A 23,404-nucleotide genomic window follows, 5' to 3' on the forward strand; every position below is an offset into this window, starting at 1 on the left:
CGTGCCTTCTATAATAATAGAATTAGAACAAGTATGTATATCATCGCAGATTGCCAAAGGTATGGAATACTTGGCATCGAAAGGAATAATACACAGAGATCTAGCAGCGAGGAACATATTGATCGACGAGAACCGCGCGTGTAAAGTCGCGGACTTTGGGTTCGCCAGAGACGTCGCAGCTAATCAAATATACGAAAGAAAGTCCGAAGGTCGACTGCCCATCAGATGGATGGCCCCCGAAAGCCTGTACGACAACATATTTTCCGTGAAATCGGATATATGGAGTTTCGGTGTATTAATCTGGGAAATCGTAACACTCGGATCCACGCCTTATCCAGGCTTAGCTGCCGCGGAGGTATTCTTCGCGGATACTTACTTATCAAGGATATTTCTTAAATCGAGAGTTGTAACTATATACTTATATCGTATATACCGTATTACGATGGTAGAATAAACAGGAGATTGTTCTTTCCAGGTAATGAGGAGGATTAAAGAGGGTTACAGACTGGACAGGCCGGAGCACTGCAAAAGAGAACTTTATAACATTATGTACTACTGCTGGGATAAAGATCCGGCATGTAGGCCCTCCTTTGGAGAACTCGTTAGTTTAGCAGAAGGTCTTTTACTAGACGAGACCGATTACATCGAATTAGATAGGTTCCCGGATCATTCCTATTACAACGTGCTGAATCTTAGCGGCGAGAAATTATAGATGACAATACTCGAACTCGAAACGTTCCCATCTCCTTCAGTATGTAAATATGCGGATAATTTATAATCGTATTTTGGAACCGATCAACCTTCTTGCTTTTTCCGATCGCGATCAACCTCGCCGAGAATTTATATCAATTATCAACATTTGTATATATTAATTAATTAAATAAAACTTCTCCGTCTTTTATACGCGTTGAACAAATAACATAATACATACGAGTGTTCCGAAGGAGAACGTGCGTTGTGAACTAGTCAAGAGTTCAAACAAATTTATAATTAACATCCACACCATTTACATATGGTATTTTGCTATCTATCGTAAAACATATATACAATTTAAAGAAAACGACAGATCCCTCTATATACCGATGTGAATTGTACATATGTATCAAGTAAGACTTTTTGATAAGTTATTGTATAATTTTTTTCTGTAATAATAGACCACGCTTTATTAGAATTTGTCTCTTCCTTTGGTGAGAATGCATTTCATTCAGAGCTCTCTTATTATTTAAAAAGAAAAAAAGTGAAAGACCGAACGATTACATATACCTTCCTTCCCATCGCTTGTAACGATTTTTTTCATATATTATCAGAGACTGAAATTATCGGAGTCAATAATTGTACATCGCCGGCAGCGCATGCGGTTGCACGATTATAGATTAAATTCTCTGCGATGGTAGCGATTTTTTCTTTTTCCTTTTCCTTTTTTGCCAACTATACATCGATATAGTTCGGAATGGGAAAAAATATTGATATCAACGATACGTGAAAAAATGTATTGAAAATCAGTAGGGAAAGTATTATATCCTTCAAGTGTTCGCGATACAAATGATCTCATACCAATTACGTAAAAGCAGTGTCCTTTCTACAAGTGTCAGCCGCTGTTTACAAAAAGTAATAAATTCTGTGATCTGTGAACCGTCTAGATCCGTCTTGTACCCATGACTACGGTATGTAGAATATGTATATATAGGTACAACATTGCCAGTAACGCTACTGTCATGGTGGCATTTACAGTACTGAGAATCTTCGATAAAATTAATTTTGTTACATACACTAGACACACTTTCATTCGTATTTAGTAAAACAACTGTCAGTAACTTTTATCGCAGCTGAATACATAATGGAGAAAAATAAAAATGCATCTTACCTATCGGAAACTGGCGACAAAGAGGAAGACGAGGTTAGTTTCTACTTTAAAACATCGGAAGATGTCTTGCTCTAACACGATAACAATTATGATAAAAACACGATACCATATACAAATGCTATGCTAACCAAGCATGTGCATTTAAAACATGTATATATTTTTTGTTATAGATCTTACTAGAACCATTTAATTATATTCTCCGTGTTCCTGGAAAGCTGATCAGAGCCAAGTTATCAAACGCTTTCAATTATTGGTTAAAAATACCGCAAGATAAACTATACGCTATTGGAGATATTATACAGATGCTCCATACTTCCAGCCTTTTGTAAGTTTCACAGATCTCGATGTTATCCCCTTTATTTAGTTATTTCCTTTGATCGCAGAATTCGATATTCTTTAACCGTCGATTGCGCAAGGAAAATATTGTTTACAGAATTACATTTGCAGAATCGACGATATTCAGGATAATTCAGTTTTGAGAAGAGGCATACCTGTAGCTCATAATATTTATGGTATAGCGAGTACAATAAACGCTGCGAATTATGTCATGTTCATTGCTTTGGAAAAGGTGCTCGCGTTAAATCATTCAGAGGTGAAAATAAAATGTTTATATAATAATACTTTTATCTCGTTTCGAGTTTCATTCTCTCTTAATGCTGATAAAAATTACTACCAGGGTACACAAGTATATGTAGAACAGTTATTGGAACTTCATAGGGGTCAGGGTATGGAAATTTATTGGAGAGACAATTACATTTGCCCATCCGAAACAGCATATAAACAGATGACAATTCGAAGTAAGTTTTCGCCGAGCGATCCTAATTAGGCTCACAAATAATTAACTCCCTCGTTTAGAAACTGGTGGACTTTTTAATTTGGCCGTAAGATTGATGCAACTATTTTCCGACTGCAAAGAAGACTTTACACCTTTAGCTGGAATCTTAGGGTTGTATTTTCAAATTCGCGACGATTATTGTAATCTGCATTTACAAGAGGTAACGTTCAGTGCTTTAATATCGCTAGCAATAATATAATAAATTTCATTGATCTTTACAGTATGCAGAGAATAAAAGTTACTGCGAAGACCTCTCCGAAGGGAAATTCAATTTTCCCATTATACATGCCATTCAAACCCACTCGGATGGCAAACAAGTAATGAGTATCCTTTGTTAAAATAAAACTGAACATTTTTTATGCGAAACATTATTTATATCATATTGAAATATTATTTCTTAACTATTAATCTAAAGATATTCTTAGGCAAAGAACCAAAGATATCGAGGTGAAACGGTATTGTATTAATTTATTGGAAAAGTTCGGATCGTTCGCCTATACGAGAACTGTACTCGATGAATTGGATAAAAAGGCGAGAGACGAAGTTGAACGTTTAGGTGGAAATCCTTTGTTACTTAAGGTTTTAGACGACCTACTAAGTTGGAAGCACCAGGATGGTCAGCAACAGAGTAGGAAAGATGCATTTTAATCCTATTACATTCTGTTAAACCTTTATGTTTGTACATACTTCCGATAATTTGTACATATAAGGGATGTCCCAATGCTGGACACACAATAATTAAAGAGTGATTCCTAAAGTAATATCTAATGTTTTACGCGATCTTTTACTTTCTGTAATAGTTGCGAACACTGTCTATAGGATATTGAGATACCTCTTATATAATTTGTATGTGTTTTCGAATTAATTTAAATATAATTCTTGTATAAGAATATGCAATAAATTGTGTAAGCGTCATTTAAAAATTTAAATACGACCTTTGCATTAAAATTTCGCCTTGACATTTAAACGACATTGCGAGAACAGTAACATACAATCATAAAAAAAATGTTATTGCTGTGTCGCGTATAAATCTTATGGAAAACATGCTGCAATGTAGCTATTAATAATTCATTCACTTCTTTAAAAAATAAATCAAAGACCAAATATGTACATAATTTTGTAATAATCGCGCAAAAAACCAAGTTTCCCTCCAATTGATCAGTAAAATAGGAAAACACGTCTCTTGTGATTTTAAAGGAGTGAAGTAGATACGAGATCAAGTCAGATAGCGGCCGACTCAAATGTTGAAATAGTCTGATTCTATCACGTTCTATCTCATCTGTTTTTTTTTTTTTTTTGGTGTTTTTTGTTATCCCTCCCAATAAACTCTGTCGTAACGAACAATGTCAATAACATAAATGTGTCCAGAGTGTGATAAAATGATGGTTCCCCCTTTCCACGAGCCATTTTAGATTGCGAGTCGAGTGCCAGCACATTGTCTTTAAAAATCTGAGAATACAGCACAGTGACAATATCGTCAGCTGTCGTATACAAGTAAGTGTCGACCATCTTCGATGTAATTTATTCTTCTACGTGCATTTTTGTTTCATTTTTGTTTGCAGTTAGTAAAACAATCTGGGACCTGCGACTACAAACGTACTTGGAACACATTATGGAGACAAATAAGGCCAAAGTATTGTGTCCGAATTACAAAATATTCGGCTAAAGCGAGACTGTTTAGGGGCTCTTAAAAGTGAATACGAGGATCGTTTTTTCTTTCATTTTCTTTATTTCCTTTTTTTTTTCTCTCGTGAAAGATGTAATGTGTGTTTGTGCAAGGTGTTGAAGTGATTTTAAGCAACTTTCTCCTTTACCGAAAATGTTCATCTCGCGGTGTGTGTAGTAAAGATGACCCTCATTTACGGTCTTAAGGTCCCCTAACACCTCCCCGAATGAGCAAATTCAGATAAAAAGAAATGTTCCAGGATCAACGCTATACTATATCTGAGATTGTTCGTCTGTCAGCAGCCAGCAATAAAGAGGAGGAAGAGGTCAGGGTCATAATCACGGTTGATTACGAATCGTATAATGGATTGAACAATATCAAACACGCGTACATTTTTTTACAGATATTACTGGAACCGTATAACTATATACTTCGAATACCTGGAAAAGAGATCAGAAAAAAATTATCGAACGCTTTCAATTACTGGTTAAAAATACCGCAAGATAAGCTGACCGCTATCATGGATGCTGTACAGATGCTTCATATTTCGACCCTCCTGTACGTTCATCCCAATTCTATTGTTTGTAATAATCTATCAAATGAGAAACGAAGCCTATATTCGATCATTTGAATCGAATACTGTTATTTGCAGACTCGACGATATTGAAGATAATTCGGTTTTAAGAAGAGGCATACCTGTAGCTCATAATATTTATGGTATAACAAGTACAATAAACGCTGCGAATTATGCGATGTTCATTGTTTTGGAAAAGGTGCTTGCGTTAAATCATCCAGAGGTGAAAATAAAATGTTCGAATAATGTCACTTATTACATTCTAAGTTTCACTCTCTGTTAATACCGATCAAAATTAATACCAGAGTGCACGAGTGTACGCAGAGGAGATGGTACAGCTTCATAAAGGTCAGGGTATGGACATTTATTACAGGGACAGTTACATTTGTCCGTCCGAAACAACTTATAAAGTGATAGTAATGCGAAGTAAGTCTTTAGCAAGCAATTCCAATTAACCTCGCAATTAATCGATCCTATACCTCGATTTCTCCACGTAGAAACGGGTGCGCTTTTTAACTTCATTGTACGACTGATGCAACTATTCTCCGACTGTAAAAAGGACTTTACAATATTAACGGGGATTTTAGGGATATACTTTCAGATTCGTGACGATTACTGCAATTTGTATTTAGATGAGGTAAATCTTAACGTTCGGTATGTACAACACGGTCTGCACAAATTTATTCTAATTTTTCCTTCTTTTCCAGTATGCGGAAAGTAAAACTTACTGCGAGGACCTTACCGAAGGAAAATTCAGCTTTCCCATAATACATGCCATTCAAAAGACTTCAGCAGGCAAAGAGATAATGAGTATCCTTTAGTCAAATTGATATCTAATATTAATATTAAAGAAAAAAAAAAATTCTAGAAATATGATTCCTTAATTATCGATACAAAGACATTGTTAAACAGAAAACGAAAAATATCGAGGTGAAACGGTATTGCGTTAGCCTACTGGAAAAGTTTGGTTCTTTCACTTATACCAGAACTGTGCTCGAAGAATTGGAGAAGCAGGCAAGGGATGAAATTGATCGGTTGGGTGGAAATCCATTGTTGGTTCAAATTTTAGACTCTCTACTAAATTGGAAATCCTGAAATGAGTAACTCATTCGTACAATCCTTAGCATTCATAAAAATATGTTGCACTTATGGTAGGACATAAGAAAAAATTACATGTTTATTTCCCAAAATCTGTCGCAAAGCTGTCTAAATACAAACACTTACTTTAACGTTTACGAGTAGTTGTTGTTACTTATAGAAATATGTTTTTATAAATACACACGTAAAACCAAACGTGTTGTTCAGCGTTCGTTTCACAGTCATCGACTTATAATTAATTACGGTCAACTATTTAAAACGATTTCAATGTAAAAACACCTGGAACCAAACGATCGTAAACCTGGAACATGAAAAATCTATACGTAACTATCGTTTAACATTGCGTATAATTATCGAAAGGAACTCTATCTAATCCGATCTAAGGCCGACCTATTCCGTTGAAACGTTCCGTTTTCACTAATCTACCTTATTATTTAATATTATATCGATCCTTTATTGCGCACATTTACACTTTTTTGTTAAAAGTTAAACGATAAGAGGAAACATCATGACTCTGCAGAAAGTAAACCTGGGAAAGTAACCTGCACAAAGATAGAATACAATGTGTATTCTCTATTATAATTCCTATTTACAAAATATAAACTCCCTTTCCCCGGTTTTTTATTTCTATGTCAAAAACTGTAATAAACCTTTCTTTTTTTTTTTTTTATTAATCTTATAACAAATTAAACCTACACTATTACATCGATAAATGCGATATCGGTTAAACTGAGACTAGTTTCGCTTACTATTAATTTTTTACGTTTCCTTACTCCTGTTTGTACAATATTAACCAATATCTCATATCATATCTCTTCTCGTGCTCGATCATATACTCGATATATTACCTGTCTATTTTATAATTAGTTTACCGGATTCCTACAACAATTCGTATCATCCCCTATATAAGTAGGTAGACGAAGTAAGTGATATTAAAAGTAGATGTTAGAATACAGGTGCGGTAGACTAACGATACGCGTGAATTCGTAGAAAACGCTGCACGTTTAGCAATGAAAATCAGGATTTCACGCAGCTGGTAGGTCCGGCAATTTTTCACTCGACAAACTTTCTGCGAGCTTCCCGAACGCGCGCATTCGAGAACTTGAAGAACCCCCAATTTTGGCACCGCTCGCGAAACACCGCGCGACTAGGACAACGTCGCTATCTGACATGTCCTCTGTTCCGGTTCACTATCCTCGTCCGACTCGCTCGCCCACGAGGGCTGACGCTCCTGTCATATTTCCCCGTCGCTATCGCCCATTCGTCCGGTTCCTCCTGACACGCCGTCGTCCAGCACTTCCGTCACCTTACCGTGCCACACACACACACACCATTTACCTAATATAGTCTATAATATATGATGATTTTACGTCGCATGCGAGGATGTTAACGATTTGTTTAAAATGCTTTGATTTTTAGGGAGCCAAAACCGCAATGAGTCAAGCGTGGTTATATAAGACGTGCAATGCACAGTGGTATGGATTAGTTTGCCGGAGAAATGAATCGCCAGCTATTCGTTTGGACCAAGTCTCGTGGAACAAATGAAGCGTTAGCGGGGACGTTAGGTCATCTGACGAATGACGGGACTTTTCTACGGTGAATAAGATGGAGGAAGACGTGGACGCACGTAGGGGGATGAGTCGGGGCGAAGGAGTACTAAAGAACGACTAAAGGACGAGTCGATGGATCTCGAAAGATGATCGCAATTCACTATAATATCACGAGCGACAGCTACCTCTATTAATATTTAATATCTAGCAGAGAAATTTTTTCCTCCCTCTTCGTGTCACTCTATAATTAGACAGCTAATATATAATATTTTGTTATAAAGCATTAATGCATGCAAAGAGATGATACCACAGGGTACAATGTCAACATGCCACAAATACGGTAGCAGAAATGCAAACATGAGAGAAATTGTTAAACTTACTTACCAAAACTTCTTCGAAGCGGTCGTAATTCTCTGGCCTGGTGTTCAAAAGACTCTCGCCGACCGAATCCGTAGCGTTGCTCATCTGGCAGGTACCACGGCTCTCCAGGGCATTCGATGTAATATGCAGCAAGGATAGCACCGCCAACAGTCCGGCTGTTGTCATATAAAAATGTGAGTAAAACAGATGTAGAATAACGTACAATATTTTGTTTCGCTTTTTCCTACATTTTTTTTTTTTTTTTTCTTTTTTTTTTAGGAAAAATCGACGTACGGGCAATATTGAAACGTTTAAATAGTTAGCCAAGTTACCCGCGACGTAGGACAACCATAGGCTATGCGGTTTCCATGCCAAAATGCAGGATAGTGGCAGATAAAACAATGCCCTCCGCCAACCCCTTGTTATCGCCAACACTGCCGACCAACAGCACGAACAAAGAGACTCCTCGTTTCTGGAACAGAATATCTATATATATATATATATATATCTATATTGTTCCCGATAAGGATTGCATCTTTTCAAATTAGATTTACGACAGCAATAAACCGTAGTATATTTTTGTTACCACCCTCTACGGTCGCTTCTAGTTATATTTTACACAATATTATTTTCACCATAATATATTTCAATCGAATATCGAACGATAAAGAAAATAGAGAAATAAAACGAGCGTACATTCTTTCAGACCTCATCGATTCAACCATCCCCTAGTCGGCACTCAACCGGCATCGTCAACGAGCAAACAAACAGAAGGAAAAAGAAAACTCGCCGCTGTACGCGGAATAAAGCATCTCATTTCCATCGGGTGTAATAAGAAGATCGTCCGTCGACAGAAACGTTCGAACGACCATTCGTCGAGCGTCCTTTCTGATATCGTCGACGGGGACATAAACTCTCGAGGCGAGTCGGCGTCGAGCGGCGAAGTTCGTCCGCCAATAAAATCGCTCCTCCTTCGAAATTCCTTTTGCTGTGCTGCTCCCACAGCCTTTCGTTCTATTCCCTTTGCCTCCTGCTAGACATTCGCCCTTCCCATTCGAGTTCTTGCATATTTCCCGCCCGTTTCCACTCTCTCTCTCTCTCTTTACACGTAACACGGCGTAAGAAAACTCCTCGCGATCCGAACGATGCCAGGAAATTGGGACAAAGTTCGGACCCTGGTAATTACCACCAGTCTGCCTTTCAACTCCCTTGCCCCGTACTTTTTATTCTGGTTCGAGGATAGCTTACACGACGACTGATGGCATTAGAAAATTTCATTCTGCCTCGTCGCTGGCGCAAATTTATTTTTCATTCATTTCTGCATGCATTAACGACGATAAAAAGCATGCTTTATTCGGTTAAAGGAATATGTATACCTGACGCAAATCTGCACAAACAGTGTGATGGCCCAAGTAATCTCTAGGAAGAATATCAAACCAGATGCTGCTCTGAAATATAATCACAGAAAATGTCCATTTTAACAGATGGGATGGAAAATATTTCGACTTTCATTCTACATGAAACTTAATATAACACTAGCTAGAGGGGTGAACGCGCAGAAGAGGAAAGGAAGCGGACGCAGAAAAAAAACTCACGAAAACGACTTGGAGGTAAAACGGAGGAAGGCAATAAACGAGTGAAAGTTCCATGGCCTGAGAGGGACAACAAACATGAATGAACGTGAAAAGTGCAAAAGAACAAAGGAAAACAGAAAAGTGAGAAAGGAATGGCATTTCGCGAAGACAAGATGCGCTAATGTCACCGGCAGTGCAAATTCGCGCTCAGATGAGGCCAACACGCGAAACATGCACTCGACCATACGATACGTCCAACGCCCAGCATATAAATTCTGTCATCCTAATTCAAATAACAGACTAGCTCTTACTCTGACCCTACGGAATAGACCTCCGTATAAACCTCGAACAAACGAATTACCGTTTAAACCGACGAATCTACGCCAAATATTATTTCTAAATGTTATACAATTTGACAATTTTATCAGATGGAACGTATGTTGTATTCATTTGCAGAAATTAAAAGAGGATTGAGATATTTGACCAAAATTTGTTTCTTTCGAAAGGGCCTGAATTATTGACCTCTACTACTGGCAGGATATCCAATTGCTTGACAAATATGCACGCATGCGCGTATTTATATTTCCGTATGTATTTCTGCAAACATTGAACAGTAAAAATATCTATCTGTACGGAGTTTTAAACAGTGATTCTATCGATAATGATAGTGCACAATCGAATTGAATTGTTGTCGTGATCGAACAAATGATTGATATTTAAAATGTATGAAAATTTTCATGAAATGGAATAAAACAACTACAGGATCAAAGTTCTGCATTTAACGTAACACATACCAAATGTATTATCGAATGGCTGAGCAGTCAGCGACTGAATCTACTGCGAACGTTCACCATTCGCATCATGAATCATACTACCGCGTGGATACTATCCAAATGAGAATCCAATATCAAACGAACCCATATCTGACTAATTTATTCCCTGTTTTTTAGCATTAAATTCCAATTCATGAATACTAAAATATATCGTTTAATGGAATTATTCCCTTCTTTCTGTAAATTGGTAGCTGTTCGCTTTGCTTCCTTTCGATAGCGAAGGAATTACTAAACGGTAATAAAGTTGAATTTCGTCAACGTACGAACAATCACGGCAGTATCGTTCGAAAAAAGGAGGCGAGACGATTTATCGGTTGAAATTGCATCGATCATGCCAGTAGATCTCCGCTCGTAAATTTCGGACCTGTTTTTACCGGGTTCCACGGCCAACGGTGAAAAACTAACGCACTTTACGGACAATGCCGACACGATCGCGCGGATATAGTAAATTGAATGTCCTCTTTAGACTTACGGCTACTTCTATCAAATTTATCGAGCCAACATTTCCCTCTGTAATGGAAAAATATCGTGTATATGAAATTTTCTTTCAATTTTCAATCTAGACGCGTGCCATTTCATCGCGCACGGTATGCATGGGAAACATGCGATCTGCAACGGTCGCGAATTAGCGGATATAGATATTTATTCACGTTTATGGGACATTCTAGCGTAGTTGTAAAATGTCCGTAATGCAATAACCTTTGAAAATGTTTTACATTTTTCTCAATTTCTACCAGCCGCGCGCGACACATTTCACCGTAAGAATAATGCCGGAATTACTATTCCTCAACAGGAAATAAGCTCCGCGGCACGCTCGAGCGATCTGCGTGCGCGTTTTTCCGCATTCGGAGCGAACGGGCCGCGGGGCAAACGTTTCTACGCGGCGATCGATGCGACCGGAAAAACGAGCAGTCCGATGGAATATCGAGAAAATTTTCGGTAATCGCCGACGGAGACCGCCAACCAGTAATCTCGTTCGGCCGGTTACCGCCAGCGAAAGCTTCCGGTTCCCGCTAATCGCATCGAACCTTCAAATTAGATTCTTAGCGGACAGATTCGATTCGAGACGGTTCTCGTTGCTTTCAGAATTTCGTCGACTACAGTTCAGTTTTTCTATCAGCATTCTCCGGCTCATCTCGAAGGAAATTTATTATTCTTCTTTTCGTTATTCATTGAAATGGAAAAACTTGTTCATCCGGATACCGATGTAGAGACGATGCATACATTTTCAACGCACAAACTTCCGGAATTTTTTAAATTTCATCTCTAGACGGATCATTAAACGGTAAACTATCCTACGATCTGAAAAGCTATTAACCTGGCATAGAATTTTGCAAGTAACGAAATATTATACATCGAACGAGAGTAAAAGGAAGGAACTTTCTCGTTACTTGGTCCCTGAAATCTGATAATTGAGTTGAATTACGGTATACGCATGTTGAATTATCCTCACGTAACGTAAAACCCCATGACGTGCCGATGATAGGCCACATCCGCGCCGACGCCGCAGACAACTGAAACAGAAAAGGAAACACCATTAAATAGTAAAATTTCTTCAAAAATATTCCAAGATTTAAACACCTGTGCTTGTGCCCAGAGCGTTTGTCGCGCATCGTGGGCGCATCGTAGAAAAGCAGCTTTTCAAATGTAAATGGGAGTCAAGTAGGTAATGGGATGACAAAGGGAAATGTACACTGGATATTATCTGTGTGTTCAAAGTGCAGGAAAAGCGCTCGAGTCGTTCTGACAACCACAAATACGAATAAGATTATGATGTCGCGTCATGAATATGGAAATTGATGAGACGTTACTGCGTACGAAGCTAAAATGCTAATGTACATTATAAACAGGGGATGTGGATATAACTTTTACCTCGTTTTCGATGAAAAACTTATCTTTTTACCGTTAGGGGCCGATAACAAGTCACTAGTTCTAAATATATCATTCCACCGGTTAAATCTCCGAGCGTAATTTAAACCCTTGAACTTGCGTTTCAGCGGTAAAGGAATTTAGGGCTCGCCAACATTACTCTTCGTTAAGTTTCTTCTCGGAAGTTGCTAAAAAATTTGCGGACTCTTTCATCGGACGCTCGTTAAATAAATGTACCGAAGAGCAGCGTGAAACTAACGTTCTAAAACAATGTACAGCTACGTTGTAATCCCTATCGCATACCGTATGATCTAATCCCTTGGACAGTTGATCGCATAATCAACGATGTTTTGATTGACAAAGTTTTTGACTGCAGCTATGAAGACGCTCCTTTTCGGATTTTCGGACAAATTGTAACAATTCCCATCTTCACATCTTCGGGACGAAAATGAAATTTCAAAAGACGGCGCGGAGCTAATTTCCAAGTTCAATACAGCCAGCTCGAAGGGGTTGCGAAAGTTTTATTAAGTTCCGACGAGGAATTTAACTTATGTACACTCCGGGGATGAGCTGCATATGTAAATAAAATGTTATCATCGAGTACATGTACGATTTAAACCGCTGTCGATCGACGCTTCGATACGATAAGAATCTTGCAGTTATAATTGCTCACTTGTCATAATCATTGTACAAATTGCCAACTACACGTATGAATGTGCAGCGCATGTGTATGTTTATTTTAATTGAAAATTCCACCAGACGATATCGAAATCCAATATCGAAACCCGGAGATATGTACATATTTTTACATTTACACTCATCGAACGTAGCCTACGTAACCATCCGGAAAGTAGGATGCAAAGTGGTTTCCTGTATGAATTCTTTATACGGCGCACGTGGTCGCGACACTGAAATGAGATTTCCTGGTGGTTTTAAAAGCCACGCTGGCCGCCACAAGAATTTTACATCGAATAACTTAAACCCTTCGATCGCATAAAAACCGGGCCTCTCCAGAAATTAGCTTCCAATTCCAAGCTTTTCTTTCCTTTCAACCTAACCCGTTCGTTCCCGTTCGTTCTTCGACCGTCTTCCATCTTGGCCGCTTTGTCCCCTCAATTAAATTCGCTTGGAAACGGGTCAGTTCCTTTCTCTGGCAGCCCCCAACGGAAGAAAGAGAATGCTCCTCCTAATACAAACACGTACGTACATTGTACATACACTAGAGAATCACGGGGCCATTCGAGTAGAATAATGGCACCGGTGGAAGTACATCGGCTAATTTACGAGTCGACGCAGATGAAAACACGAGCGGCATTCTACGTACTGAACGTGAAAAACTTGTGCCGTGCCCATTCCTCGCAAAACTACTCTATTTTCGGTTCCTGTCGACCTACACTTTCCGAAATCCTTCCCCCATTGTCCAAGTTCAACGTTCTAACGATATTAAATCGTCCGTTCCACGGTAGTCAGCCAATCGATTTGACGCTGATCGATTCAAACTTGAACGCCCTCGAATAATTCGCCTCGATACACACAATCGGCTTCCGCCGGAACTAGCTCGCCACTGCGCATCTTGTTCGAGCTTGATCGAGCGCGGATTACTTTCAAATTAATCCCATAGTGTCGAGAGATCGATAGCGCCCTTCCAACTTCGCGGAACGATTTAACAAATTAGCAAAGGTTTGATTCGTAACAAGTGGCATCGGATACAAAGCCGATCACCCGAACTTCAGACACGGATATTCAATCCTAATGGAATTCGATCTGTCGGACTTAACAGTGACTAGTGTCACACAACGGTTACCAATCTCGCGTCTAATCGAATATTCCATTTTTCCATATCAAATTAATATCGAGTGCAATTAGAGAGACAGGATGTTGAAACGAGTCCGAGTGGAAGGAACTTGCTTGCCATCCCAGACATCCGGCTTGCCATCGCGGACATTCGGATCGCGATGACAGTGACAAAGCACTTTCGAATAAAAAACCGGTCAACTTGTGGAATAACTGACACGATCCTCCGGTTGAAACTTGCAAACTTCATTTCTTCCATTTCCCTCTAACGTAAAACAAAGTGTCTCCTCTAAGATAAATCGCTTGATTGGAAGATTTGGAAAAATATCTGGATTTATCGACGGCTGCTTCCACAGGTATCGACCGTGACTGGATCCCGGGACAATGCGTATCGCGCTCGAAACTTGAGTTATAGTTACGTTAGCGCACCTTCTTTGTAAACCTCTGCCGCCGTAGGTAGAGGTACGAAATGAATCATTCAGAGACTGCAACAGCAACGGGAACGGATAAAATTGGGATTTAAAAACTCGATTCGGTAGAGATCATCGTGCATCGACCTGTCAGTTTCAGCAATGATCTCCAACTGTACGAGGATCCAGCTATACGCTCCAGCGATCCAGCGAAATGGAATTATCGAATCCCCGTTGCGTACCAAGTGGTATAAAAATATAAAACGTTGAAAATAACTATTCGTTCGTCTATCGCAACCACGTCACGCGTCGTTACGGTGACAATAATAAATTTGGAAAAGCTGGTGCACGTTTTCCGGTTCGATCATCCAGGATTACCACCTTTATGATACCAGCATCCCATGAAAAGTTCCCGTAATGAGACACGAGCTGATATAACCCTTGGTTAGCTGATAAGCCAAGAGGATCCTGAGAAGAAGGAGGACGACTTTGGAGGAACACGACATTAAAAGTACCGCCGTACAATTCCGAGTAACCGCGCGGTACAATGCGATGTATTATTCAAAAGGTGAAACCGCGGAGCTCTAATAAAAGCAAAACGCGGCCAACGCTCTGGACGTTTAATGTCGTCGTTGAAACGCACTCCGCGATATTCCTGTCATCGCGGAGAAAATATTTGCGGGAAATTTCACTCCCGTTACCCGCTCTTAACCACCACCACCCACCCTCAACCCTTTCCTTCCTTCCTTTTCTTTCTTTAGAATAATTCAGAATTCTTTAGAATAATACCAACATTTATTTTCTAACTAATTTTCCAAATGGCAACTGTTATGCAGGTTTATCAAAGTTAATAGTTAACAAAGTTTGTTGCATACAAATTTGCCTTTATGCTCTCGGCGTTCTCCATCCGTAATAATTTTCAAACGAGGACGTGTTAAGAATTTACTAGAGCACAGTCCTGACAAATGTCAATCGACACTTGAAACAGACCACTTACGCACTAGCTTACGCAAACGATCAGCACACGCGCAACCGGATATTACACGTGTAACATTTCTACCCGCAAGTTCTCCGGGAAAAAATTCTCCTAACTCCCGCCTTAGGGGATAAATTCGAGCTTTGTGCAAGTAGTTCCGAGATAAGGGAAAATTGTCGAAAGTTTGTAAGAATCCGGCGTCCATTTTCTCGCGAAACGGATTACCTCTTTGCTGACTTTTCAAGCGATCGCCATTTATTCGGCTATCGTGTTACGCTTTCGCATGGATAACCATCGAAGGTGTCAAACTAATATCGTACTATCTCAAAATGAAAACGTGACGACGAACGCGAGGATGGTTATTTCGAGTGTTTACTTAAGAAGAACGCGGCCACGAAGCCCCGTGGCGGGGTTCTATCAAGTTTTCACAAGTAAAAGCATCGAAATGGATTGGGCGAGCAAGTGGGAAAGTTGGCTCGAACGTGGACAAGAGTGGGGTCGAGGAGGAAACCGGAAGCGACGCGGAAAGACAGCTTTCTCCCTTTCTGCAGTGAATTCCTCCCCCGGTTGAATGGTGCTCGATATTCCTTCTTTTTCCGTTAATTCCTTTTTCTGTCGCTGGAACGAAGACAGATTGCCTCTACTGTTTCCAGTCGCGGTTTTCAGCGACTCGTCATCCGATTGCTTCTCTCCCCTAGAGAGGAATAAAAACGTTATTATTTCGTCGCGTCGAACGACTACTACTACTCGACTGTATTTAGCCGGTGACGTTTCCGTCCAACGAGTGGACTCGTCATCTTGGGGGTGTCAGGTTCAATTAGAGCGCATCGCTCTAATTGAGTCGCGTCCCCTTAGCGCTCTTTGCTCTTTGCCGATGCAATTAGCCGGGTACAACAGTCGCGCCAAGAATAATTAAGTACCCACTGGGAACCAATATATTAGGCGACCGATATCCCCCCGTATTAGTTTATATAGCGAGCGATGTATCGCGATAAAAGAGCCGATAAAAAGAGCCACTTCACCTTCGCGCTTTAAAGCCGCACGCGTCAAACGCAGCGCGTCGCGTTTTCGATGATAGAAATTGAATTTTCCGAGTTCGATTTGTCCCGCGATATCGGGGACTCCCACCCGCTGGGAGAAATAACGAGAGTTTGCTACGATAGGGGTGCGTTATTTCCTTCGTTACGATGACATTACGATGACCCTTTTAACGTCTCCCCTTTCCTTTCCATCGACCTTTCCTTCCCAATGCACTTAGGCGCCATTACCGACTGCTTGGGTATCGAATAACGCGTTGACAATCAAATTAACTTCTTTGACTGCCTTTCGTGTCTACAGATTTATCCAATTCTATACCTAACAAATGCAGCAATGATAATATTTTTTATTTAAAAATGTCGAACCTACTCCCCGACGAGTGCGAGAGAAAAAGAGGGTGAACGGCTGACAAGAATGCCGGATACAGAGCACCACGAATGATTCCGAGCCAGGATCGATTGCACGAGAAAGTTCACGAGGAAGTTTAGGGCCATCGTTCCTCGCGATATGACCGTACCGAATCGTGACCACCAATTTTTTCTTCGACGAAAAGGGAACCATAATAATAATATAGAAATAGAATATTTTTCCAGCTAAAGGAAATAATTGAAATATAGAACCGTCCGTTTTGCAAATGGAAAAATTCCGTTTTAAGAGATCGATCGTTACCGTGGTGAGAAATCTAACGAATTAATCGTCTTCATTACCGCCGGCCCAATTTCGATTAATGAGGTTGGATTGCACTCTGCAGTCGCCTGCAGTCGCCTGCAGTCGCCTGCAGTCGCGGTAATGGTACACTCCTAAATGTTCGTTCGCCTCGTGCATACCGAACGATACTGATATGATAAATCTGCAAGGACAAACACCGCTCGCTGTTCATTTATAGCCAACTAAACGAGAAGAGATGTAGTAGACAATTTTGATAGATACAAGAGAATTTTCATGAGAGGAGGAAAGAAGGAGGAAGAAGAAAAAAGGAATTGCAGCGTTACGAGAGCGATGAAAGGAATTCGCGTCCACCGTTTAATCGCCGTGACATTTCACAGCAATTTAACTACGTACGAATGACTTGGATCGGCAAATAGGGACAGAGAAAAAGAGAAGAGGAGTAAATTGAAATCCCATTGCAGACAGTGCGTGAGAATGCTACGCACCGATTGGTCATACGCTATTGTACGTTCTGTCAAAGGAGAATACTTGTATGTTTTCTGTCGATTGTAATAATTAAAATAAGGAAATAATTCTCCTCCAAAGAGGATATTGATCTAGTGTTTCTTTCAACTTGGTCAAAAGAAGTTCGTTACGAGGAAATAACGAGGGTACGCGGAATAGGACAGTTCTGCTTTAGGCTCAAAAGATTGACCGAGGATTCACCTCGCAGTTAGAGAGAGAAAGAGCTTCATAAAAATGCAAAGCAAATCTAAGACGGCATGGATCTCTACTCTACAGCGAGGATCTTTAATAAATAATAACAATAAATAATTTACAGAATTTTCCTTTTATAATATTACCATACTTCTAATTAGGGAGAGAAATATCGAAAAGAAATGCTCAAGTATTTGATGAGAAAGTTGTGTAAACACCTCGCAAGCTGTTTCCAGGGGCTCATCTTAAAACGGACACGAGCCGTGGTCTGGAAATGATATAGGAAAAAGAAACTTTAATCCGGCCACGAAACAATGATAATGAAACAGAAAAGTTGTTCCGCCCAGCCCTCGCCTCTGTTGTACTTCGAAATTATTCAATTAAAATAATCTGCTTCAACCAGAACGGGAGCTTACTTTCAAACGAAATTTAAATCAACGCTGGATGAATACTAATTTCCGTTTAAACTACCTCTCTTCAAATTGTTTCCCTCTATTTTTGAATAACTAACGTTAAGAAAATTAAGAAATTCCGACCATGTCTTTCTGGCTATCTTTCGGGGGGATCGTATTCAGGAAGACGTTAGCCAGCTGGACGTTGAATTAAGATAAAAAATTGAAACGACTGTGTTCTCGTTTCATTAACGCTTCCCCTGTAAACCGACACGTGTTATCTCTAAATATTCTAATATCGGAATTTTGGGTTCGTGTCAGAAACAGCGTAGAAACAGCGTAGTGTAGAGGTAGGTAGGCAGAGCTCGAGGACGGTTTGATTAATCGTCACACCTAGCTCGTTCTGCGTTCTAACGGAACCCGCGAATTTTCCAGAGCGGCGAATTCCATCGACGCCCGGACAGCGGAGACAATAGTTTTATTTCGTTCCTTTTCAACGCGATAAAATATACCGACGGAACGGGATAAAGGGTAACAAAAAAACGAGGAGTGATACGAGGATGAAAAGCTCACAGAAACCGACGAACCGAGCACTTTCCCCTCCTTCCAGGCATTTGCATGAAAATAACACCGGCCGCCGCGGAATCGTTATCCCAGAATTCCATTAGACGCAACAACCCCTTCCCGATTCCCACGCTTAATCGAAGCCAAATTGATCAACAAATGAAACAACCACTTTCCTCTATTCCTTCTCTTTCCGTTTCATTTAAAGAAATGAAATTCCTACTACTAAATCGACTGTTACTCTCATAAATTGTTAACCATATAATGCAGAATCTCGATACACTTCTGACTATCTTTTTCTCGTTTCTCATTTTTAGAAATATTATGTTTCTAGCCTGGAAGATGAGAGACAGTTTTAAAGGAGAACTCATTGACCTATCTCGCAAAGTCGTTTCAACGGTCTAACTTGGCCTGCCTGCTATTTTTCGTGGAAGGTATTATATTTTTCGTGGTAGGTACATTCCGAATTTTATTTCCGAAATATGAACATTATTGATAAACGAGGATAATTAATAAATAAATAAATAAATAAATAAATAAATAAATATCAGGGATGAAAGGAAGAGGAAGGAAAGGTCGTCGAGGCGTTTTATCTTAACGCTGGTTCGAGCGAGATCAGAAGAAGTTGCGCTCCCTACTCGACTTGTATCTGGGTCAGCTTAAGTCTCAGCCTGGTAAAGTCTAAAAGAACGATTACTCGCGCGCTTGCCCGAAACCTGGTCATCGTGTCTTTTCAAGTGTTTTTTAACGAGGCCCCCTCTGTAAAGGCTCCTGTGGCAAAGCCTATTCAATGGACAATATCGTACAGAATAATTACTCTTATCCCCTATCTTTGCCTATCTTCGCGCAGTGATCGCATCTACCGCATCTATACGGTACGTTCGTTCCTCCGGAAATTGCTACAGTTTCAAACTTGTAGTTTACCCCTGCAAGACCACACTAAACATCATTATTTCTACAATTGCTTACGTTTCCCCTGGCAGAACCATCACCACCACCACCACCTTGATACGAGATTCTGAACCGACGAACCGACTACATTTATTGAAAGAAAATGAAAGTGAATGCAAGCAATAACCACGGTAGAACAGTGCAAGTGTAAGTAAAATACTAGCACTATACCGAATCCTCGCAAACTCTGCGATGCATTTCCCTACGGATCGTTTCGGCAAACAAGCTAGGATAGTTATTGAATGTTTCACACCGTCGACCGGTGTCCTATTGTCCTCGTGTTTGATAGCTTTGCCTTTACTAATTCTATAATACAATACTACCGTAAGGTATACGAAAAATCTGCATATCTTAATTCGCGTGGCTACATTTTCTCTGTTCGCCATCACCGTCGTGTTTAATCTTCAATTTAAATGTTAATGACCAATTTTCTTCGTCTGATAATGTCGTATAAAAAGAGCAGCACGTAAGGAAGGATCAAACTAGACAACTTTTTTTCTCTTCGTGGCTTCATTTGGCGATAGAAAAAAATGATCAATTTAAATTGCGCGACGGGTCTCGTAAAAGCAAAGGAACGCGAATTCTACTTGTTTTCGACAGCGAAAGATCTTTCCGCAGGATTTGCCACTGCACAGAGCAAATAGCTCTCCGTGGAACTGCTGACTGTTCTTCAGCCGTCGTTTTTGCGACCAGTTCCTCGCTACTAACTCGATCCGTGTTCAACGCTGCTCCAGAGAGACCCTTTTCATCGAGAAGAAGCTCCCTGTCCGACAACGTGTCGCGCGCATCATCGGATCAGCTGCCTACTCGTCGCAACTAAAATTTGATATTTAGATATTAGAAATTGAAGAGAGTTTAGATAAACGAAAGTTCGTTACTCGTCGCGGCGATAGGATGCCGTAACGTAACGTCTATTCTAACCAATTTCGTTCCACAATTTACATGGCATCTTTCCTGAACAAACAAACTCTCTTCCACTTGCCTTGGAACTATCACTTCACTTACTTACTCCTATGTAACGCGAGGCCCTGAATAATTCATGTATCAACGCCTGCTATGCAATCTTTATTATTTTTCATGAATTATTGATTGTCTATGAATACCTTGCACGGTTTCCATAATAACGAGCGAAGAAGGATCCAGAGGAGAATTTAATAATTCATAATATGCTACTCTGAACAAGTCTATTTTCATTTATCGACTTTTCTGATAAAAATGTTTGCGTGGAGAATTGTTCAATTATCAATTGTCGTCGCACGTTGAACGATCGCGCGATAGCAAGATATAATTTGTATCAGCCCTCCGGTAACGTAATTACATCGAGCGTAGCCAAATTAGCCGTGGTTTACGCTTTGATACGAATACCAAATGTGGTCGTCGGCTGTAGCCGATAAATTATCGCTACTCGCGTAATTACTATCTCATTTCGGCCTGGTGCAATTTCTACGGGCTACTTCACCTCCTGACACGGTCTAATCCGAACGGGCATTCATGCAGAATTTCTAATTAACTCTCGAATGCCGATTTTTAACAACAACTACTACAAGAAAGCAGAAATTAGAGAAAATGGATGGTGTCGTGCCCGTACCCCAATCGCTGTAACTTGCTAACGAGGATAAATTGGATATTTTAAAAAGTAGAAACATTTGAATCCTCGTTTAACGATACATCGTGGTGGAATTATAAAGGTAACTCACTGCGATGACGTCGATATCGTTTGCTTCGAATCTTGTCTATTCGAAACCACCGAATTTTGAACAATGCGAGTCGAGGGATTACACACTGCGCATCAACAATTAGTCACGTACCTGCAATAGTAATTGGACGATTAAAATATCGTAAAGGAAAAGAAAAGAAAAAAGATATTCATACAGAATAGATTTTCGAATCGAACGTGGATGCAACGCATTATGCAAATATAATCCATATTTGTACGGACAACAGGACCGGTGTAACAACTACTTAATCCAATTCGGTTTGCAACACCCAGCGATTGGTCGACTTAATTGCACGTACCGACGATTCCATTTACTCGCCATTAGCTATTATCAATTAAGACTGTTGGATAATTAATACCGGATCATTGGGCAACCAGCAAATCTACCGTATCGTTTATTTTTTTACCAGAAAGCGGAAAAAAGTTAGCAAACGGAAAAGGCAAATAAAGTCACCTCTATTCGGGGGAGGGTTCGATGCAAACATGCCGCAAAATTTCAATTTCACCCGCGGACCATGCTAAGCAAACAATGCTGGAACAAGATTCTTTTCGAGATACGTTCATTTCGTCTCTGATAATATCTGTATTATACTTGGTATCGAACAGATTTCAGAGGGAGAGAGACTGTTCCAACAACTTAATTACCCCAAGTTCACAACAACCACGCGTCGATAAGCGATATAAACATCGCAGGCAGGCAGGCAGGCAGGCAGGCAGGCAGGAAGGAAGGAAGGAAGGAAGGAAGGAAGGAAGCAAGAACACGTCTTCTATTTCTTGTTTTCATAGCGTCGAGTCATCTGTCGCACTATCTATCGAAAAGAGAGAGCTATTTTTAAAGCGCACTAAATATTAATGGGGCGAGAGAATTGCTTCGAGAACTCGACAGTCCCGATTATAAGCAACCGGCGTGACACAGATGACTTGTTGGACATACCACCACCGGCGCGTATAATACAATATTTTCATTATCGGAAATTTACCTCGTTACAAGAAAGGCTATTCTATTATAAATATTGCTACTCGAATCACTTTCTTCGATTAATCGTTAAGCATTGAAATCGTTGAAAAGTAGTAGAATATTAGTTTATAATCGAAGCGGAACCTTTTTCAAGTTTCTTTCAACTTGTCGATAATTGGTCGATTATTTAATCGAGTACTTACCGATCGCAGTACACACGCCCAAAATTCTTGTCAACGTTGAGAGGTGAGCACCGGTGTTTCGAACGTATGTGGACATGCCGCCAGAATCCGAAGACACGTTAAAATCCTTCGCTCGTCTCACCATGCGATCGATCACCAGTATTATCGATACCAGTATATCGTAACGTAACAAGACACGCAGTTAACATAAAGGGATATCACAAGTAACGAATTACGCATTTGTTGTGTAGACGAATAACGCGCGTCTCACGCGCGACCACGCACTTCGGAAGACCACGCGTAACTGGAGAGCACGAGTCGGAGATAGCTTACTGTCCCCAAATTCGCGCGTGCGCACCACCCTCTACTCTCCAAATTTTTCCTTCGCGCGTTTCCACACACACTCCAATTCCCTCTATATATACCTATTCTTTCATCAATTATTATTAAATTCAAGTAAATGAAGATACATTAGATAAAAATCGTACGTTATATATTATTATTATTATTATTATTACTATTACTATTATTATTATTATCATTATTTACAATAAATACGCCCAACACAGATATGTGCATTACAAAAATATATCCACTTGGCGCACTTAAGCAATGTGCATTAATTATGAAATGCATTAATGAACATTGAGTGAGGTAGAGGCAATTACAACAATATATGACACAATGGGAGTATTTAAAATATACATTCCTCAGAACACTGGAACGCGGTTAGACATTAAAATCTCTTATCATTATTTAACAATATTTTATATAAAATGCTAGTTTTTACATCACTTGAATTATAAATATTATCTGAACTTTCAAATTATCGCT

The 23,404-nt window shown here is 39.8% G+C and overlaps 4 protein-coding genes across 6 annotated transcripts in view; 3 read left to right on the top strand and 1 right to left on the bottom strand.

The window, feature by feature from the left end:
- Positions 1–23,404, top strand: part of Cad96ca (tyrosine kinase receptor Cad96Ca) — a 37,702-nt gene that overhangs the window by 6,491 nt on the left and 7,807 nt on the right. For both annotated transcript variants that reach the window (XM_076907882.1, XM_076907881.1), the window contains exons 7-8: positions 50–355; positions 476–721. In XM_076907882.1, coding sequence (XP_076763997.1) covers positions 50–355; positions 476–712 — 543 coding nt within the window. In that variant the 3' untranslated portion in view covers positions 713–721. The remainder of the gene's footprint in view (positions 1–49; positions 356–475; positions 722–23,404) is intronic.
- Qm (geranylgeranyl pyrophosphate synthase quemao) lies at positions 1,835–3,520 on the top strand. The gene is made up of 7 exons (XM_076907886.1): positions 1,835–1,897; positions 2,035–2,189; positions 2,312–2,456; positions 2,541–2,661; positions 2,720–2,859; positions 2,921–3,023; positions 3,115–3,520. The coding sequence occupies exons 1-7, from the start codon at positions 1,838–1,840 to the stop codon at positions 3,345–3,347; spliced, it is 957 nt and encodes a 318-aa protein (XP_076764001.1). The 5' UTR covers positions 1,835–1,837; the 3' UTR covers positions 3,348–3,520.
- LOC143431189 (terpene synthase-like) lies at positions 4,616–6,038 on the top strand. Its single transcript, XM_076907746.1, has 7 exons — positions 4,616–4,690; positions 4,769–4,923; positions 5,018–5,162; positions 5,245–5,365; positions 5,437–5,576; positions 5,647–5,749; positions 5,838–6,038. Exons 1-7 carry the CDS (start codon positions 4,616–4,618, stop codon positions 6,032–6,034), a joined length of 936 nt encoding a protein of 311 aa, XP_076763861.1. The 3' UTR covers positions 6,035–6,038.
- On the bottom strand, positions 7,162–22,715 carry LOC143431284 (uncharacterized). 2 transcript variants are annotated; one of them, XM_076907884.1, is made up of 6 exons: positions 22,592–22,715; positions 11,808–11,868; positions 9,324–9,395; positions 8,280–8,419; positions 7,972–8,123; positions 7,162–7,343 (listed from the first exon to the last, which is right to left on the bottom strand). In XM_076907884.1, the coding sequence occupies exons 1-6, from the start codon at positions 22,713–22,715 to the stop codon at positions 7,272–7,274; spliced, it is 621 nt and encodes a 206-aa protein (XP_076763999.1). In that variant the 3' UTR covers positions 7,162–7,271. The 2 variants fall into 2 exon arrangements, with proteins under 2 accessions (XP_076763999.1, XP_076764000.1); XM_076907885.1 differs by lacking the exon at positions 9,324–9,395 and having other exon boundaries at positions 22,592–22,714.

Source organism: Xylocopa sonorina, chromosome 17 (assembly GCF_050948175.1).
Source record: "Xylocopa sonorina isolate GNS202 chromosome 17, iyXylSono1_principal, whole genome shotgun sequence".
Taxonomy (NCBI): domain Eukaryota; kingdom Metazoa; phylum Arthropoda; class Insecta; order Hymenoptera; family Apidae; genus Xylocopa; species Xylocopa sonorina.

What these genes read in the sequence shown, in the direction of transcription:
- Qm (XM_076907886.1), top strand. Translation starts at nt 1,838, where the DNA reads ATGGAGAAAAATAAAAATGCATCTTACCTATCGGAAACTGGCGACAAA. An exon ending in TCGCGTTAAATCATTCAGAG is followed by an intron (nt 2,457 to 2,540) that starts GTGAAAATAAAA and finishes AATTACTACCAG; the next exon opens with GGTACACAAGTATATGTAGA. An exon ending in GTAATCTGCATTTACAAGAG is followed by an intron (nt 2,860 to 2,920) that starts GTAACGTTCAGT and finishes TGATCTTTACAG; the next exon opens with TATGCAGAGAATAAAAGTTA.
- LOC143431189 (XM_076907746.1), top strand. Translation starts at nt 4,616, where the DNA reads ATGTTCCAGGATCAACGCTATACTATATCTGAGATTGTTCGTCTGTCA. An exon ending in GCAATTTGTATTTAGATGAG is followed by an intron (nt 5,577 to 5,646) that starts GTAAATCTTAAC and finishes CTTCTTTTCCAG; the next exon opens with TATGCGGAAAGTAAAACTTA. An exon ending in AGCAGGCAAAGAGATAATGA is followed by an intron (nt 5,750 to 5,837) that starts GTATCCTTTAGT and finishes ATCGATACAAAG; the next exon opens with ACATTGTTAAACAGAAAACG.
- LOC143431284 (XM_076907884.1), bottom strand. Translation starts at nt 22,715, where the DNA reads ATGGTGAGACGAGCGAAGGATTTTAACGTGTCTTCGGATTCTGGCGGC. An exon ending in GGGCGTGTGTACTGCGATCG is followed by an intron (nt 11,869 to 22,591) that starts GTAAGTACTCGA and finishes TTTCTGTTTCAG; the next exon opens with TTGTCTGCGGCGTCGGCGCG. An exon ending in TTTGTGCAGATTTGCGTCAG is followed by an intron (nt 8,420 to 9,323) that starts GTATACATATTC and finishes ATTCTGTTCCAG; the next exon opens with AAACGAGGAGTCTCTTTGTT.